At 38.5% G+C, this 20,278-nt stretch overlaps 1 protein-coding gene across 1 annotated transcript; it reads right to left on the reverse strand.

Annotated features, from left to right (window-relative positions):
* Positions 1 to 1,794: 1,794 nt before the first annotated feature.
* LOC136842866 (liprin-alpha-2-like) lies at positions 1,795 to 14,834 on the reverse strand. Its single transcript, XM_067110750.1, has 2 exons — positions 13,743 to 14,834; positions 1,795 to 3,365 (listed from the first exon to the last, which is right to left on the reverse strand). Exons 1-2 carry the CDS (start codon positions 13,998 to 14,000, stop codon positions 3,354 to 3,356), a joined length of 270 nt encoding a protein of 89 aa, XP_066966851.1. The 5' UTR covers positions 14,001 to 14,834; the 3' UTR covers positions 1,795 to 3,353.
* Between the last annotated feature and the right edge of the window lie 5,444 nt (positions 14,835 to 20,278).

The following is a 20,278-nucleotide window of genomic DNA, read 5'->3' on the forward strand; positions in this document are numbered from 1 at the left end:
AACATGCAAAATCTCAGGAAAGCCAAGTGGATAAAGCTTACCTAAATGGGAATGACTTTAATCCTTTTACTAAAAGGTTTCGCAACAAACCTCCGAAAGGAAGGAAAGTACAAATATATTGTACAGTATACCAGATGAACAAAACTTCCCTAGAAGTTGGCCATAATTTTCAACAGGTAATCCACACAATCTCAGGAAAGCCAAGTGGATGAAGCTTACCCACAATGGGAATGAGTTTAATCCTTTTAAAAGGTTTTGCTACAACCCTCCAAAAGGAAGGAAAGTACAATATATTGTACAGTATACCAGATGAACAAAACTTCCCTAGATGTTAGCCATAATTTTCAACAGATAATCGATACATTACGTTGAAAAATAATTATAAATCTTTTACAAGACACACACACACACACACACACATATATATATATATATATATATATATATATATATATATATATATATATAATGCTCTGAGGTCACATTACACTTCAATATACGGCAAGTAAAGAAATCTAACTCATGAAAATATTAAAACAAAATTCTAGCATCGAAAAAAAGGCTCTTTTTGCATACTACTACTATAAGGTAAAATAGACTAATGGACACCTACCAAATCAAAACCTCAGCTTCTGTTGATAAATATATTTCTTGTATTTTCAAGAGAACCTAATAAGTTTATCAGCACTGTAATCACAAGTTATATATAGAGTACTTAAGTGTCACTTATTATGTACTGTACTACGTAATGACTGGAGTACGCATGTTGTCAAAAATTACACTAATAGCAAGGATGGAGGCAGGAAGTCCTTACTGTCTGTCCAACCAAGGTGCCTTCACTCTGCATACTTATATAGGGGCTATATGATCTACAATGCATTCCATTTGTAGTCCATAAATGCATCCAGTGACTAGACGTAACAGAATTCAAATTCAGACAAGGTCATACATTTTACATTCAATACGGACTTCGTAAAGAATTAAAAAAATGTAAATATAGTAGACTACCATACACTTGTATATGAAACATCATTTTAGAAAAAACCTAAGCAGTCTCTACACTGTCACACAGTCCACTGAACAAGAGTGCAGCAATATTCTACAAAAACACATCACATGAAGCCAGAAAACATGCAGTAGTGTCACAAAATCCTCCAGGTAATAAGACTGCTAATTTTAATTTACAGATAAACAACTGGAGTTATTATAGCATGTCCCCTTATAAAAAGCATCCTCAGTAATTAGTATTCTTTAACACATTCTCAAATGTTGTTAATTAGCATTACTTCGACAAAAATGGCAGTAGCTAATCAGTACCTCATGAAAAATAAGGGAAATGTTAAGTGAGGACATCAACATAATAAACAAGGGATGGGTTATATCTACCAAGCAGTCTGTGAATTACTAAAACCAACAGTTAACTAACATTGCCAGCACCTAAGCTAAGCCTTTCCGAGACAGCAAAAAGATTAAAGTTGGTGAAATGATTCCAAATTAAAGAAATGAGCTCCATGGTTTCCAAAAATGATGTAATTGTTATAAGACCCAAATTGCGTTTAATTCTTAGAGGATCTGGGGTCTGCGTAAAAATCTATCAATGCCAGAACAAACCCTACACTGACTTAGCAAAAATGCTCAGCAATAATTTTCTTCGACTGTTCTATGTAACATTTTACTTTCTGCTACATTAAGGAATTTGGTGCCATTTTAAAGCCGAAGGACTGAACTTTGCTGTGATATGTTTAAAAATGGCCCCCCCATTTTTTTTTTTAACACGGACATCATGAGTGAAGGTTAGCCATTACTAAAATTTTTTATTTTAAAAAATTTATGATACATCTGACAAACGAGACATCCAATATCTGTTTAAACAGTGTAAAAGATAAAAAGCCTTTCCAATTATATGAAATTCATTAGTATCTGGGCCATGTATGATACCACAGAGTGCATTTAAAAGTCATGTAAAATATACGTAAGAGGCGTGATATTGCCAAGTAGTGGAATAATGGTGTCATAAAAAAAAAAATTCTCCATAAAGCAGTATATACTGGTCCCCATGACGAGCATCAATAAGCCCCATATTCAAATTTCATTATGACCCTTTGTTAGGAATTTACTGAAATAAATATCTTTTGATGACAACCATTACCAGAGGTTGAAAAATGATGACAACTATAACTTTCATCAGAATCTCTGAGGATTAATCTGAAACATATATTGCGTGTAAAATTGTTTTACATATACAATTTTTAGTACAGTATTTACAAACAGAAATATATTCGCCAGGTACAGTATCTCAGTAAACAAACAGTGACACCATCATGCTTTCAAAGGTAAAGTTCAGAAACTTCCTAGCAAAAAATAATACGAACCCTTTAAGGTACAATACAGTATACGACGTTTAATGTGAAAGTCGGTAATGCAGCCTTTAACAGAACAAATCCTCAAGATATTAAATAAAATAAACTAATTTATTTACACATAAAAAATCAGAACTAAAAGTTATAAGCCATCTGGAAAGACAAGTGATTCTCGATTACACTACTTGTACATCTACAGCTACTACCATCAATGGGGTTTACATTATTACGAAGTCCTCACATCTTTCAATCTTAAACGGAAGGGTCACTCAAGTATTCAGGTAACACTCCCATCAATATGGAAGCCCCGTTTGGCCTAAATTGGTATTCATGGTCATCTCATGAGCCTATCCCTCACAGATAACACAAGATGACCGTGCAGTAATACAAAATAGGGTTATAATCTCAGTCCTGCGCAGCTGTACATCAACAAAAGATTATGACTTTGATTGCGAAAGTGGCAAAACTTTACCAGTAACTAACAGGCAGAATTTAGGGCAAACATTACACTGAAAGCTTATTCATCTGCACTAATCACATGTAGGCTAGTCTCCTACATGAGCAAATGTTTTTTCAGAAGACTATCAAGACAATCTCTCTCTCTCTCTCTCTCCCTCTCTCCATCTGTTGTTCTCACCTCCCTTATTTTTGTTTCATATCACTCATTCCTGTTCTGCCCAGAACTGACAGCAGTTTCTAGAGTGCTATTTTACCTTACATGGTGCACCAGCTCAACCACACCAACCCACTGGCCTCCTGAAGTTTTGTGTATTTTGTCTAGCTGGGAACTTCAGTTAAAAATGTCTAACAAAGAGGCTGTTGTGTTAACACTGAATTACATATTTACAATATTTCTCCAACTGGAAATTAAGTCTCATGCAGGCTGGGCAACAATTTTGTATTTTCTTATGAAGTGTTGGTCACAACAACCGGCAAATTACAACTCCAATTGTTCTGCAGTCTTCATCTTAAAATCCCCTGAAGCAAATTTTTTCATATCAAGCCCTAAAATTAAGAAAAAACACATATAAGTTAAAATCCACATAAATAACAAATTAGAAGAAGAAATTTGTACTTTTCCTAACATACAAACCCACATCATCATGTGATTAGGATATCCTTAAGCGCACATGCGCATGACGGCTATGAATCGACTCACTTTGAAGAATACCACTAGTTACTTAAGGCCTATTCAGGACGTTATAAAATTATACAGCTTATTACCAAACAACTTCAATACAAAACTGGATAAATAAATTCAAACCTAGTTTTAGCTTTGTAAAACTGCATGTGAGGATTCAACTACAGCAAATGTTATTTTACTTCCCAAGTTACCTTGAGAATAAATTTTGATAATCTTCAGTACATAAATTCTACAGACCTCACGGTGCTTAACAAAAGGTCTTTCTGTTCTATTTCCCACCTCCAAAAGATCAAGGAATCTGGAATGGTTGTGGGGTTTTAGCAGAGGAGCCAACATACACTACATGGCAAGGCGGGCATTTGGTTCTACGTGAAATACCCGACTTAATGTGTGATATTTATATTTTTAAGAATTGTAATACAGGCAGTCCCCGGTTTACACTTCCGACACGTTCGAGGTTACGGCAAATATATTCATCAGAAATTATTTCCTGGCTTACGACGCATGTTCGAGGTTTGGTTCTACGTCCGAAAGAAATATCCCCAAAATGGCAGAATAATCATAATTTGAAGGTTTTTTGATGTAAAACTCAATAATAATGCAGTTTACATTGTTTTCAATGCAATTAAAAGTAACTTATGATTTTTGACGATTTTCGACGATGTTCAAAGGGGTTACTGACGCTAATTTGTATACTGTATCACCGGGGGGTAATTTATGGGGAGAAAATTTTATTTGTTAAAAATTAACACTGTAATGCATACCTCCGAAAATTCATTTGTGTTGTTACTTTACAATGGTATACAGTACTGAAGCAGAGTTTCAACATCTTACAGGCTAAACAGTACTGAAGGTGAAGCACATAATGCCAAACAAAAACCTTCAAGAATAATCTTTCATCTATCGAACCAATTGTCAAGAATTATATCAAAATGTTTCATGATGTAATTCACATGTGCAGTCGACCCTGCCTATTCACAGTTCCAGATTCACGCGGACTCACCGATCCGCAGATTTCTCTGTGGAACATATATACAGTACACATTATTCATATTCGCCTATTCATGGTATTTTTCACCAAGAAATATTCACTAATTACGGTACTGTATTTTCATATCACTTTCATGACTAAATGCACATTTTGTGATAAAACTATTAAAATACTCAAGTATGAGCATTTTTAGACAGTTTTTTTGTTTGAACTATCAAAATAGGCAGTCCTAAGCACTTTTAGAAGGCTTTTAAGCATTCGCAAGTACATCCCCAGCGAATACTGGGAGTCGACTGTTTACTTAGACTATATGATCCTAAAATAGTGGTGTGTGTTTAGCACATTGTTGGAAACATAATTATAAATTCAATTCTATCCCAGCAAATGTTCGTCTTCTGTCCACCACTTTTGTATGGAAATGAGTTTCCTGTTCTTTCCTTTTAATGAATTTGTCTTGCATTGTTTTACCCTTTTTTTTTGCAAGGATTCAGTGTCTCCAATTCTTTCAAATGATGCTGAACATGCAAACTATATAATGTTGCCTGCTTGACTTTTTTTAGGATTTTTTGTTAACATAACATATTCTTGATAACTACTTGAATAACCAGCATTTTCCTGTTAAATGACTTATCCTTTACACTGATAACATTACCTAGAATAGTTCTACAGTACAGTACTTTATTGAAGTACATGTATAGTATGACAAGCCTATAATTATTAACCACTGGTGCATAACACATGCTTGGGGTGTGGCCATTTGCTGTAGAACAGGGTTTCCCAAATATCCCTAGTGGCATCATGAATGTGATAGCAATGCTAAAATCCACTGCCAATTAAGATATAACTGAATATGATTGTAGAGTTACATGTTCGAATCTAAAGTTAATGCTGAAATTAAATCAAACTTCTACAAATTTTAGCTTGATCTATCCCACAAAAACTAAACTGAACCCACGACAAACCATGACAAGTAGACCAATTTCAATGTATGGTAACATAGATATTCCAAGTTGAACAAAAGACACTTTGCTAAAAGTGGCCCTGAAGCTAACAGGATCCAAGATTTGAAGAGGAAAATTATAGAAAAACAGCAATATGAAGACCAAACTAAACGAGATAACTCCATCTTAACTGTGGTGGACTACCACAGTGGAGATGAAGTTAAAATAATCAATCTTTGGATTTAGTGTAGCCAATCCACTAGCCATCACTTAAGTAACAAAAGGATACTGTTAGTACCAGGAACCCAAGTACAAAGCACAGGGGCATCATAGGACCTCTGAGGCTAAGGATAAGACTGTCTTTCATCATTATTTCTCTTTCAGATACCAGTATTATTTTACAAGTTATTGACCTACTAAATGGCCTCTGGCTTATTGCCATCAAGGTGCTTTGAATACTTTACCCTACACCAAGTAGCCTACAGTAATATGCAATTTGCAATTTATCTTTTGTAGATGGTTTTTCTGATAAGTGGAAATACATTAAATTGTGCCTAAAATCGCTTTACAACAAAAATATCCACCCTTATAAGCTAAGAACTATCTACAGTATAACAAAACGGTACAATATTTATAGTTGGGGGTATTTAGCCATTCATGAAATTTACTAAGAACTCTAAATACGGTACTGCATTCATGAAATTTACTATGAACCCTAAATATTCATGAAATTTACTACGAACCCTACACACTGAGTAATAGGACTACAAGGTAGCCCATTTGCTTAACATGATTACTGGCATATTACACCAACCGTTTAACAAGTTATGTTACAACATATCACCATCACAAACCTCCCTTATGCCAGCTTTTCCTTGGCGGGTTAGACATGGAATGAATTCTCTCCATTCTTTCCCCTGTCCAATGCTGCTTCTCCCTGGACTACCATCATGACAAGGTCTTAATCTGTCACCTTTCTCCGTGATTTCCCAGGCCTTCCTAAATATCATTATTCTGTTCCAACACCCTCATGACAAAAATGCTGTCATTTTTTCCTCTTTTGGTTAGTGGTTGGTTTTGATCATAAAAAGGCATGGGTTCTTATCCTAAGGTGGCCATTAGTAAGGTATGAGTGGGAGTAGGAGGCCTGGTATGAACCTCTGGATTCTGCCAAATCAACATAAGCCCAATGATCTTTGCTACAAAAATAAAATTCCTTCCAGGATTGCTTCACCAATCTGGAGATTTTTTATGTTATTTGGTGGAAGTAATATCTGTCTTAGCTACCTTAACAGGAAACCTTGAAACTTTTACGTGGGTTTGGTATAGTGGAAATATATGATTACTGAAAAAATGAGAGGCTATGTCATTGAGAAAACCAAAACATTGTGCTGATAAGAATTGAAGATTAATATCAAACTGCTAGCATTACCATATTCTATGGAAACCTGTCATTTACAGAGAGAGAGAGAGAGAGAGAGAGAGAGAGAGAGAGAGAGAGAGAGAGAGAGAGAGAGAGTATCACCCTCAAGATCATAGATCTTATCTAAGTGGAACAATGCCTTTTGATCTGACTGCTAGGCAGCTTTATCACTGGAAGTTAACATACAAGTCACCTCAAACTTCCACGATATACAGGCTAATGTTTAGTGGCCTGACCAGAAAAGACTGGGCAAAGATAGACTAAAATGCTAATGGCATTAGCATAACTGCTCAGGAAAACATTACACTGTTCATGTGACCAAGGGGATTTTTTATGTCAGAAAAAACAAAAAAAAAGTTCTAGAGATAATATACATCTAGGCAGGATGTAATCTGCTACTGCACAGATGACTGTTGATATAAATTTTTTTTTATGCTGGTGAGTTATGTGGGGCAAAATCACTGTGCCTCTAATATTTACTAGTTAATGAAGCAAGAGATCAACCTTACCTACATTCACACTGTAGCTCTAGCTATAAGTACAGTATATACTTCTTGCACAAATATCAATGTACATGCTCAAGCAACTGTACTTTACACATAATATCATGCACTAATGTCAGCAAATCACGAAAAGTAATCACAAAAGTAACGAAAATCACAAATCATTATGATTTTGTTTTCAGAACAGGGAATTTTCAAGGGATCTCACTACTTAAACCATTACTTCTTCAAGACCTGACATCATTTCTGATCTAGTCACAAAAACCATTACTGTACTCTTGCCAGTACCTAAAATAGCCTCTGAGCAAAACCTTCTTCCATCAGAAGCAATAACACATCTTGCAAAATCTTTACGCCATTAAAAGCATTACCAAACCTACCCGAAAGGATCGTATCAGAACACTGAGGAGGACTTTAGCTAAGTAGTCAAGTATCCTATACACCTTACTGATGCTTCCCTCACAAGATAAGTTGCAACAGACTCAGCTAGGCCCCAAGCCTTTCCTGATATAGACCGCACTAACCTTCACCTCACACTGGTCTAGCCTACATTTCTGGAATTACAAAACTGAGTCCCCTGGGATACAAAAGAATCACGCTGGTTTTAGTAGGGATCCTTAGTTTAGTGGTTTATCAAAAGCATATGAATTCATTCATAAATAATTGTAGCAAAAGCCACGGCATTTTGTCCCTTTTTGGGTAAACTATGGTACATATTTCCAAAACAGCTACCTTCAAAACATAGTCACCCTCAAGGCAAGTATAGTGTAGATAATATAACTATGTTGCATTAGGTTACTGTTTAAAAATATGATCAGGCTAACTGACTCAAGATTAATGTCCAACAAGAAAATCCAACCCAAGTTGAATACCCTTCCAGTAGAAGAGAGCCTACAGCCTTTTCTATACTACTGGTTGGGGTATACGACATCCAGCGAATAATATGCAGCACAGTTGGGCTACATTACGTTGGATATGAACAACAATCATAAAGATAGCATACAAAACTAGATTACAGTTCTGTACGGTAAATACTATAGGCTGGCCCAATCCTACACACTGACAGGCCTACTTACCTACCAATAACAAGAGATGGAATATAAATTAAATCTCATTAACACTAATTCAATACAGCAATGGCTAAGGAAGAGATCAAATATTTGTTGTATTTTTTGGCTTTTTTCTATGAAATGGGCCTCTATAAAAAAAAAAACCATGAATGATAAAAGAGATTTCTTGGCTAATCTTGCAATGCTGCACTGGCCTTGCCAACACCCAAAGGGTTGCTCTCCAGAGACCTATGTCTCCTGTTTCAGTAAGTACTGTGAATGTGCGGGAAAATTTGCACTTTTCTGCTTCACATAATTCAGGATATTTTCAAGATGCTGGCCTTCAGGTGTGTTGATTCCCTCATACAAAAGTACAGTGCTGTAAGTTGGCTATTAATTCCCATCATCTGCCAATAACACTGAAAATTCCTTCCATGACTGGGAACAATATGAAGTGTACCTAACAGGTTCTGTCTAACTTTGGAGTCTGACAAGGAAGCGAGTGGAATTTTTGTCTTCAGTTACTTACAATATTACCTACATCTGAAAGGTTGTTACAGACGAGGTAGTGGTGTGTGTGGACAATCCCTTCACAAAATAATTCAATAATGGTAGAGCTTTGCATGGAAGAACTCTTTGCTTGCTCATGTGTAAAGTACAGTACATGGTTAATTTACGGAAAGTTACGCAGAGGAACACAGAAATAGGCAAAGCTCCAACACCCATCAACAGTTGAGTATGATACTACACCCACAGTTGTGTTGGGTTGAAATGTACCGTCTTTAAGTGTCAATGACCCCTGGCTGAATTTCCTTTCTCTAGTCATGATATATTACACAAAGCAAATAGTTCTCGTGCATTAGGCACGTTTTACCATCATTCTCGGCATTGACAAACTTTTATTACTTCAAAACAGAAAATTCTTGTTTGTTCAACACTGAAGGAGGGATGTGGTTAAGCAAAAACACAAACCAAATTAAAACCCAAAAGGTCGAGACATTTTTGGAACGAGGTTATAATGAAATGAATTTTAATAAATTCTTCTCAAAATCTTGATATCAAAATAATGAAAATAAATAACAAAGACTAGCAAAGACAATAGGAATTCGAGGATACTGACCAACAAATGAGGATACTTAATATGATACAGTATATCAGATACTAAATACAAACAAATGTAGCCCTCACAGAGAATTACTGTAACTGGATCGTTAAAATGCATGTACACAACATAAACCTAAGAACAGAGTATGGTAAAGGCAATTTCACATAATGTACACATATCATCTAGTAGCTTTAGGCATCTGGTTTCCCATGTCTGCACAAATGAGCCAGTATCAGTGACAAAAAGGTATTTACAGTCATCATCTTATAGCAAAGGGCAGCAGTATCGTCTGTGCAGGCCAAAGTGAGAAGGACAGCAGCTTAATACCTTCGCCTCAGAACAGAGTTGTCGTTTAATAACTTGCAGAGGCCTAAACAAATTTTACTATTTAGAAGCAGATGTTTACAGCATGTAGGCTACCATGTTCAACCAATACTTATGGAGAGCTAACAGCTGCATCTGAAACACTTCCAAATAAAAAATACCGTACTTATTTAAAAGTGAGATATTACTAGGCTTAATGCATACAAGTACTGTGCTAACCTAGAAGGAAGAAAAATAGCAGTTTATATTAAAAATAATTACAGTATGGCAATGAAACATGAACATCATTTAGTGCTCTATTGGCCACGCATCACAAGGTGCTGAAAAGTCTGTGTCACATTTAACTGCCTTAGTAAAGGTCAGACGTATTTCCCACTGAATAAACATATTTAGTTAATCAGCCAGCCAAATCATTCATGAATAAATTCCCTTGTCACAGTCATACCCTACCTAACCTATCCTGACTGACTAGCTATCAGGCTGGGCATAAAATAAGAATCAAATACTGTTTATGCATTTTGACCTAAATCAATATATATGACGAAATCGAAAGAGACATCCTCAGGTCGTATATAGCCTAGCTACCACAAGTCTAATGACAATACGGGCTAAAACAAATCTAGACAAAACATAGCCTAACCTAGATATAAAAAAAAGCTTGCATGCAAATGGTAGACAGATCAATCAATATGGCTTGTAGATTAAAATAAAATTATTCAAGACAAAATAGGCTACTGTAACTTCTTACATATAGGAACAGACAGCTGTTAATCTGTATATAAGAGGCTGGGCTTACAGCACCTTCTCATATTTGTATCCTGAGGTAATTAAAGACATGTTTATGGTTTACAAAACAATTACAGCCTACAGACTGTAACCATCAATCAAATGAGGCTCGCCTCATCGTGTCCATATGAATACAGTACCTCTAAGAATAAACTTGGGAGATGGCATGCTATAATAACGAGGTTACATTGTCTGCGGTCAGGAAGGACACTGCTAATTTTCTGTGTAGAATGGAATAGAATATATAGAATTTAAGCCAAAGATGAAGAGCTGGGACCTAAGAGGTCATTCAATGCTGAAAATTTTCAGCGTACACCAAAAAATTTGGTGCATAATTTTCAGTATACACTGTACAATATGGCATACATAAACTTTTATGTGCTCGAAGATTTTAAGGATAGCCTACATGCAACACACATCAATTGGGTTTACAGCACCTTCTTAGAGGCCCGCTTTTATCCTACATAACACGTCTATGATTTCCATGAAAACTAAGGCCTACAGACTATAACCAACAATCACATACGCTAGGACTCGCTAGATAAAAAGTTCAAACGAATGGTTCTAAAATCAAACCCACATGATGGAATGCTATGATGATGAGATTGCATTGCCTGGGGAACAAAGGGGACACTGTATTGTTTCTGAAATGTAGCCTACGTCTTAAAATATGATGCGTGCTTTTATATCTTCGAAGGTTGAAGAATTTAGTTGACATGCATCGTGTAAAAGGCCAAATATGACAAGAGCTTCAGCAATATTCATACAGTCTGACATGCAAGAAACTACAAATCTCTACATTTTAAAAATGGGCTTTCATCACACAACAAGCAAGGGTGTAAATAATGGGTATTATGTTGATAAATAAGACTAAGTTTCATTTAACTTAGGTTCAGGTTTAGCTCGCAATCTGTTACGGTTCTTGGCTTGAGGTGGCAACACCCAGAATCTCTGAGAAGGGCAATTGTTCCATTTCCTAGCCCACCTACCAATTAGCTACCTTCAAATCTGACAGTGAAAATTAGGAGCAGCCTAGCTTAAGCCAACCTAACCTAATTTAAGTTAGCTGGTCCTTGCTTAGGTCAGATTGGTCCAATCCATCACCTGACCCCTTCTGAACCCAGATTTATCTAAGCTAACCTAGGTCAGGTTAGGTTAGTCGATTCGACCTGTCACCTGGACCCCCTTTAAGCCCAGGGTAACTCCCTTCTGAGCCCAAGTTGACCTACCCTTGGTCTGATCAGGTTGACCCAACCCTTCACCTGACCCCTTCTGGGCCCAGGGTGACCAAGCCTAGGTTACTTTGGGTTGACCCAATCCAGGTAGAACTAGGCAATAGCTCTGGGTAGAACTATAGAGTAGCTCCGCGTCGGCGACAGCACTATAACTTGACCTTTTCTACAGTTTTTTGGTTGCTAATTATGAATTTACCTTTCATTATTGGCGCTCGAGTCTAATTAACCTGTACTTAACCACCAAAGTCCATCCAACAAGGGGTTTCCATACGCGATCTTCAAAAGACAGAGCACGGATACATCTGTTTTGAACGGTTCATATCCCTTCTGGCAAGTGAAATAACTTGTTAACATATGGGTACCCAACTCCCCCCAGGCCAGTACTAATGTATGGGTACCCAACTCCCCCCAGGCCAGTACTAAACATGGCAAAGGGACATTCCATTTGGCCGACAACAAACAGATGCACCGCCCGTATCAGAACCCCTAAAAGTTGAGAAAAAACCTGTTGAAAAGGTAAAAACAGGCGTGGCGCTAATATATAGAATTACCTAGCTCTGCATGGGGTATTACTTTGGAAACCGATTTTTCCTAAAGTATTCTGGTAGCTTATCAAGAATTTACAGTTATATTTTGTTGATTGACTGTAATTAACCTCAGAAGTTGTATGCTGGCCACCCTGGAATGCTATTGTACATGCGCAGTGTTATAGGCAAGCTATTGGTAAAAAGTTGAGTTTCCTTCACCAGGGGGGTACAGTACCACAGCCTGCTAGGTTAGGTTAGATTAGGGTACATTAGTTAGTATAGTTCCTATTATAATACGTTTCATTAGCCAATCCCTTCTTAAACATATGGCTCCCTGATGACTTGCATATGTGCAGAACCATTCCATGATAAACATCATGGCAGTCCAGTCTTTCTCCCAACTTTTTCCCCCACCCAAAAACCCCGCATTCCCAAAGGGTCCCCAACCATGTCGGGTGGAGATACGAGATTAATAATAATTGCCCGACATTAAACACCACCACCTCCTTCGTCAGCAACACTAGAAGTATAAGAAAAATCAATTTCCAAGGTTCTAATCCGTGCATAGGCGTTGCTTAAAAATACCCCGACCAGCCCCCTGAACCCTTCTAGGACCAAGTTAGCCTCACTTAGGTCAGGTTGACTGACCCCTTCTGAACCCAGGTTAACCTAACCTTGGTCAGTTTGACCTGACCCCTTCTTAGCCCAGGCTAAGTTAACCTAACCTAACCTAGGTCAGGGTGACCTGACCCCTTTTGAGGCCAGGTTAACCTAACCTAACCTAGGTTGAGTTAGCTGATCTGACCTGTCATCTGACCCCTTCTGAACCCGGATTAAACTAACCTATCCTAGGTTAGGTTAGGTTGACCTGACCTGTCACCTGACCCTTTCTGGGCCCAAGTTAACCTAACCTAACCTAGGTTAGGTTGACCTGACCTGTCACCTGACCCTTCTGAGCCCATGTTAACTTAACCTAACCTAGGTTAGGTTGACCTGACCTGTCACCTGACCCTTTCCAAGCCCGAGTTAACCTAACCTAACCTAGGTCAGGTTGACCTGACCTGTCACCTGACCCTTCTGAGCCCAAGTTAACCTAACCTAACCTAGGTTAGGTTGACCTGACCTGTCACCTGACCCTTTCTGAGCCCAGGTTAACCTAACCTAACCTAACCTAGGTTAGGTTGACCTGACCTGTCACCTGACCCTTTCTGAGCCCGGGTTAACCTAACCTAACCTAACCTAGGTTAGGTTGACCAGACCCAACCTAGGTTAGATTCATTGGTCCTAGGTTAGGTTGGCCTGACCCATGACCTGACCTGACCTGACCCCTTCTCCTCCTCCTCCTGGCCCTTACCTGTGGCAGATTGGCGTCGAGCTGGCGCTGGAGGCTGTCCCTCTCCTTCTCGAGGTCGTGGTACTTGGCCTCGATCTCGTTGAGCCTCTCCTGGGTCTCCCTGATGGTCTCGAGCAGCTTGTCCCTCTCGTCGAGCATCGAGACCATCAGCTGTTCGAAATTGGCCTCGTCGCCGCCGCCGCTGAACTGCGACCCCCCTCGCTGGGAGATGCTGTCCTCCGCGATGGTCGGCATCACGTCGCACATCATGTTCCACATTTTGATTGATTAGCTCACCCTCGGAGGGCACGATCCACTCACAAAACAACAGGGGCAATCTGTATGTGTATCCCTATATCTATCCCTCCCGATCTCTCTCTCTCTCTCTCTCTCTCTATCTCTATCTCTCACTCTCACTCTTTCTCTCCTCTCTCAGAGACGTCGTCGTCGTCGTCGTCGTCTGGGAGTTTGTCGCCACAATCCGGCGTTGTTGTTCTCTCTCTCACTCGTTCATGTTCGGCCTTTGGGGGCACACTTTATCCGCGACAGCCTCCCCCATCACTGCAAGTATCCCAAGACCCGGCGGGCGGTCGGTTTCACGGCAGAAATGGAGGTTTGATGGAGGCCTCGTCCGAGGAGGAGGATGATGTTGTTATAAGACGGGGTGGTGGGTGGGCCGCCCTCTTCTCCTCTCCTCTCGTTATTTCACGCCCACATCGTCTTCCTCCCTTCCCTTTCTAAGCCCTGCTGCGGGTCGGCAGGGAGAAGACGGGATCGCCTCCCACCAAAGGAACCATGTCGCTCTCGGTCACAAAAACCACGAATCGCAATCACAAAAGCTGCCAGTGCCGACCTGCACCTCAACAGTATCGAGCGTCGGCCATTTTCAAGACTGCTGCTGCCGTTCGTGGTGCCTGAGCGAGGTCCTTCCCGCGTCCCGATCCCTCCCTCCCGAGGCCCCTCGGCGCCGGCTACGGCTTCCTCCCCACTCCTTTCTGGCCATCATCTCGTCCTTCTTTCCCTCCACGGCGATTTGCCTTCATTACTCATTTGCCTTCTTTCATTTGACGTCTTTTATGTCACGTCCGATCACGCAAAAGAACCGTTTTTTCCATTTCTTTTTCATTTATCTGGTTTTCCCCGTGTTTTCTTTCCGCTTGACAAGTCGATCAATGCAGTTTTATTTTTGGCAAAACGGATATGTATATGTGTATCTGATGTGCATCTTATGCCTCCGATAGTGCAATGGAAACAGAATGAATGCCAGTTTTGAAATGAACTCGTCTGTCAGGGACCAGCTGTCTTCGTGGGGGGAGAATCTATCTGTCAACCTTCTGTCATTAATTTTCAACCCTTCCCGCTTGTTCTTCATTCCCAAACCATTCGTGTTTTCTGCAGTTCAGTGTATTTTTAAACACTTATCAGACATAAAAATATCAGCATAAATTAACGATAAGGAAAATGGCAAGAGCATATAATAATTTGACAGTGACAGTTATGGATGAGCCGTCACCCGCGAAACAGATTGTGGTGGCCTCATGTGTACTACAGCGGGATGGTATGAATGAACCTTAAGTAACATACAAAATTTACGCCATTATTCGATTCTCCGAGACCCGTGGCTACCGATATAGCGCTATAAATCGTGGCCAGTACTACATCTGATAGGGAGAGCGGGTATTAAACTCCGCGTATTCCGCTACCGATGAGTTCGACGATAAAATCAGACTGGCTTGGACCAGTCATACCAGAAATAGGCGTGTCAAGAGGGAGACTGCTTTTCCCTGAGAGAGAGGCACCGGTTTGTGCACTCCTGCTGCTACTCCGACGGACAGGGGTGGGGGGGAGGGAAGTTTCACGCAAATTTCGCTCCTGTGATTGATAGCATTACCTGTTGTCCTGCTTTTGATAAGAATGACACCTTTGGCGTCTCGAAATCATTCCTGATCTACTTCGGACTAGAGAAATTAGGGATGTATTCTGAAGTGAATATCTGAATTCAAGGAACAGTTGTTTGCGTGAATCGAAACTGAATCATGATTCACCTGGGACTCACGTTGCTATGGGGAAAAGCTATTTAGATCGATTATTGGAAAGATGAATATAAATTATTATTATTATTATTAACAATCAATGTAGTTATACACCTATTGCTTGTATAATTATTTTTCTCACATCCCTTTGGATCTAGCCTTGAGTAACTTCACAATATGACCATAGTGGACGAACGAAAGTTCAGACCCGCCACGTATGTCACTGCACCGCACTTCTCTCTCTCTCTCTCTCTCTCTCTCTCTCTCTCTCTCTCTCTCTCTCTCTCTCTCTCTCTCTCTCTCAAACAACTTAAAAATTAAAACGAAACTATGATTTCCTGTCCAGAAAACCCCACAGAATAAATTCCCTCCATTATTTTAATAGACACTTTGGTAGTGTTATATCAAAAAGGCTAAATAACTGACAAGTTACTAAAATGACTTCAGTAACTCTAAGATTTTTTTCAGCCTCTTTCATTTTCTTTTTTTGAGTTGGTACCGTTATCATTTCCTTGTGGATATTATTATTATTATTATTATTATTATTATTATTAGGCTATTATTCAGAAGCCCACCAAAGGGGCCAGTGACTTGAAATTCCGGCTTCCAAAGAATACGGTGTTCATTAGAAAGAAGTAATAGAAGGTAATGGCAGATACAGAAGGAAGAAATCACTTATTAAAAAAGAAAACATAAATTAACAAATTAATAACATCAGTATTTCCAAGACCACACACATGACTCGCAAGGACACAGAAATAACAAAAACAGGGAACCGGTTGTCAATCTATAACTTATTCATGCCGTCACTGTACAAGCTCTTCGTTGGGCAAGTCGGTAGAGCTGTGGACTGGCACTCGCTGAGCCGGAGTTCAATTCCCCGGCCAGCTGATGAAGAGTTAGAGGAATTTATTTCTGGTGATAGAAATTCATTTCTGGCTATAATGTGGTTCGAATTCCACAATAAGCTGTAGGTCTCATTGTTAAGTAACCAATTGGTTCTTAGCCACGTAAAATAAGTCTAATCCTTCGGGCCAGCCCTAGGAGAGATGTTAATCAGCTCAGTGGTCTGGTAAAACTAAGGTATACTTAGCTTTATAGTAATGTCACTGTACATACCATTATTTTTATTTAATCGTGGAACATTATTACTGTTAATTAGACTTCGGCATCGAACAACTTCAACAATTTCAAAGACATATCCTCCAAACTGACAAGAATAGAATAGAACAGTACAGAATATAGGATTTAGGCCAAAGACTAAGCGCTGGGACCAATGAGGTCATTCACTACTGACATGGAAATTGACAGTATTGAAAGGTGTAACTATGAAACAATTGTTAGAGAGGGTGGAAAGACAGATGGAAGAAAGAGAATATGAGAGGAGGTACATTAAAAGGAACAACACAATAGGCATATAACAGGGATATTAAGTTCCAAAGCTCCACCTGTGTCACTGCTGCTGGCTCCATAAGAACAAAAGATAAAAAAAACCCCTTATCCATTTATACAATGAAGACAAACTGAAATGAATTAATTCTCTGACATTTTCTTTAAATATGCTGTGCCTTCAGTGGAGGCCTACTGTAAGCTCCCAAGTCAGGTAAAATATTATTAGGTTGTCCAGTAATTGGTTAAATTAACTTTACATTGTGGAGTTTTATTATTATTATTATTACTTTATTATCATTATTAGTGTAAACAAAGCACCCAAAATACAGTATTATAAGAGAGGATCGTGGTAGCAAGCACTAACCACTACATCCTGAAACTGGCCTCACGGCACCTTCATTCTACATAGTTATTTCGAGGTCACTTATACCAAGGTCAGCAGTTTGATCAAGAGGCTGACCCCAGGCTAGACGACGGTAAGTCTAGGCGTGGAGTTGATACTTCCCATCGACTATAGTTGCTGCGTAAATAAAAGTATCTTATTTATTAAGTTTGCTGTCTTATTTATCTGTGTTTCCGTCCAATCATCGAGGAAATGAATAATAATAATCATCATAATAAAAATGAAAAAAAAACTGTTGTTTCAACAGCATTTAGCTTGTAGAGAATGTACAGTAGAGTCCTCTTTATTCTTCATAATATATTTTTCTCATCTGCAGGTAGATGGTATCATAAATTTCCAAAGGACATGAGATAATAATAATAATAATAATAATAATAATAATAATAATAATAATAATAATAATAATAATAATAAAGTAATTGAGAAACAGTACTTAAACAACTGTGGGTGGATAAACTCTGCGGCACGCGACCGCCACGTTTGAAACCGAATCGTAGACATATGAGTTTAAATGGCGCTAAAGATTTTATGTAAACTACAGTTAATATTCCGAGTGATTGCTGGAAGAGACTCTCGAGATATACATAAATAAAAACATGATTAATAACCTCCAAAAAAACCCGGAGAATAATTTTGGATCAACTGCGGAACTCAGACCTCCATTGAATTGTTTACAACTTTACATCATCGAATTTTTCAATGATAAATCCCGAATTTCTTCTCTAAAAATCTTCAGTAGTCTAGAAACACTTTGGACTATCAAACGTTCGATTTATCCCGTCTCTTCCCAACCCCCTCCCCCCAAAAAATAATAATTGCGAAAAATCTTCAGGGGACTGAATGTTGTCATTTAAAAGATAACATGTTAAGAGAATTGGAATAGAATATAGTATTTTGGCGAAAGTTCAAACGCTGGGACCATTTAGGTCATACAGCGGTAAAATGGAAATTGAGAGTAGAAAGGTTTAAAGGTGTAATAGGGGAAAAACCTCACAGTTGCACTGTGAGTCAATTGTTAGGAGAAGGTGGAAACCAAGATGGAAGAAAGAGAATATGAACAGAGGTACAGTCAAAGGAGCGAAAGGGGTTGCAGCTAGGGAACGAAGGGACGCTGCACAGAAACTAAGTAATGCCTACAATGCACTGTGTTAGGTGCACTGATGGCCCTACCCCCACCCCCCTAAAGAGGTTGTATGCAAGCATTTTTAATGCATCCTGATTTAAAAATTGCTCAGTAAAAGGTTAATTGTAGGCAAAGAAGTCCCGTTTTCATAAAAAAAAAGCGTGTGGTATGTCATATTGTGTTTATCAGTAAATATTCTTAAGTATGTACCTGTTTTGGTACAAGACACTTTAAGGTTCGTTTTCAGACCCTATTACTATACGATCTGTTTTGCCATCATTCTTTCACACTTTTAAATACTTCCTTTATTGTAGACGTAATAATTTCCAGAGGAGGATAAAGATAACCATAAAAACAAGAAACGAGTATTATAAATAAATATACACAGAGTTTGCGATTAGTGCTGTACATTACTGTACAGTATGTATGCTATATCTGTAATAATTAATTAATGGAGTTGGAGAAACCTACGGACTTTTAAACCCACATTTCACTGAAAAGCTAAAATATTATAACGCTAGTACAGTACAGTACTGCATTATTCTAAGTTCTCCTTTCGGAAATCATACAATGTAAATGTGTTGGGGATCAACGTGGCCAAATAAATGAACTATGAGACCAAGCTTAAGTCAAATTGTCCTTCCTATGTACCCTATAATACATTAATATCTCAATATTTTCCCTCAAATAGCTAGTTTCTTATATGGAAAAAGGTACAAAACCCCCTTTCAGCTCATGAGTCTACTGAGAGAGAGAGAGAGAGAGAGAGAGAGAGAGAGAGAGAGAGAGAGAGAGAGAGAGAGAGAGAGAGAGAGAGAGAGAGAGAGAGAACCATTTCCTATCTTTCGTCTTGAGTATTTGCTTTACTTATGTTTCCAAACAGCAGGAAAGAGGTAAGGAAAATATTAGGATTCAACAAAAGTCAGAATATATTAAGATTCAACAAAAGTCAAACTCTTGATATGAGAGTTCAAGGAGAGCAACTACTGCATATCAAATATAGGGGAGCCAATGTTCAGCATTCCTCCAAAAAGGTAAATTAAAAATATTTCCTAACCTTTCTCAAAAACAATAAAAACAGACACACTTCAGCTTCAAATGTCAAATGGGATGGCAGAGAGAGAGAGAGAGAGAGAGAGAGAGAGAGAGAGAGAGAGAGAGAGAGAGAGAGAGAGAGAGAGAGAGAGAGAATTGGGGATGGTTAAAATGCTATATGAAGGGGGTAAGTTCCAAATATCTTTTGCCTATTAGGTATTTTTAAATAGTACTGTACCTAAGAACTTGCATCTGAGGAAATTCATTTTCCTGTCACAAGGTCAATCATTTGAGTGAGCCCATCCTAAATATTTCCTGAAAACAGCAATGTCTTAATAAAATATAAAACAAGCAAAACACTGCAAGTCTTTCTCAGCAGACTTATTTCAAAGGTTTACCATTACACCGGATGAGCAATAAATGTGGTACTTACCTATTCTCCCTTGGAATGCTTCTTCTAGTTACCAATCTAACTATGGTCCTTTTACACCAAATTTTATACCTTCTCTGAGCACTGCACTCACGGCCAGAAGGGGAGGCTAACTCTCTTCCTTTTAGTAGGAATTATGCA

This window comes from Macrobrachium rosenbergii, chromosome 10, assembly GCF_040412425.1.
Source record: "Macrobrachium rosenbergii isolate ZJJX-2024 chromosome 10, ASM4041242v1, whole genome shotgun sequence".
Classification (NCBI taxonomy): Eukaryota; Metazoa; Arthropoda; class Malacostraca; order Decapoda; family Palaemonidae; genus Macrobrachium; species Macrobrachium rosenbergii.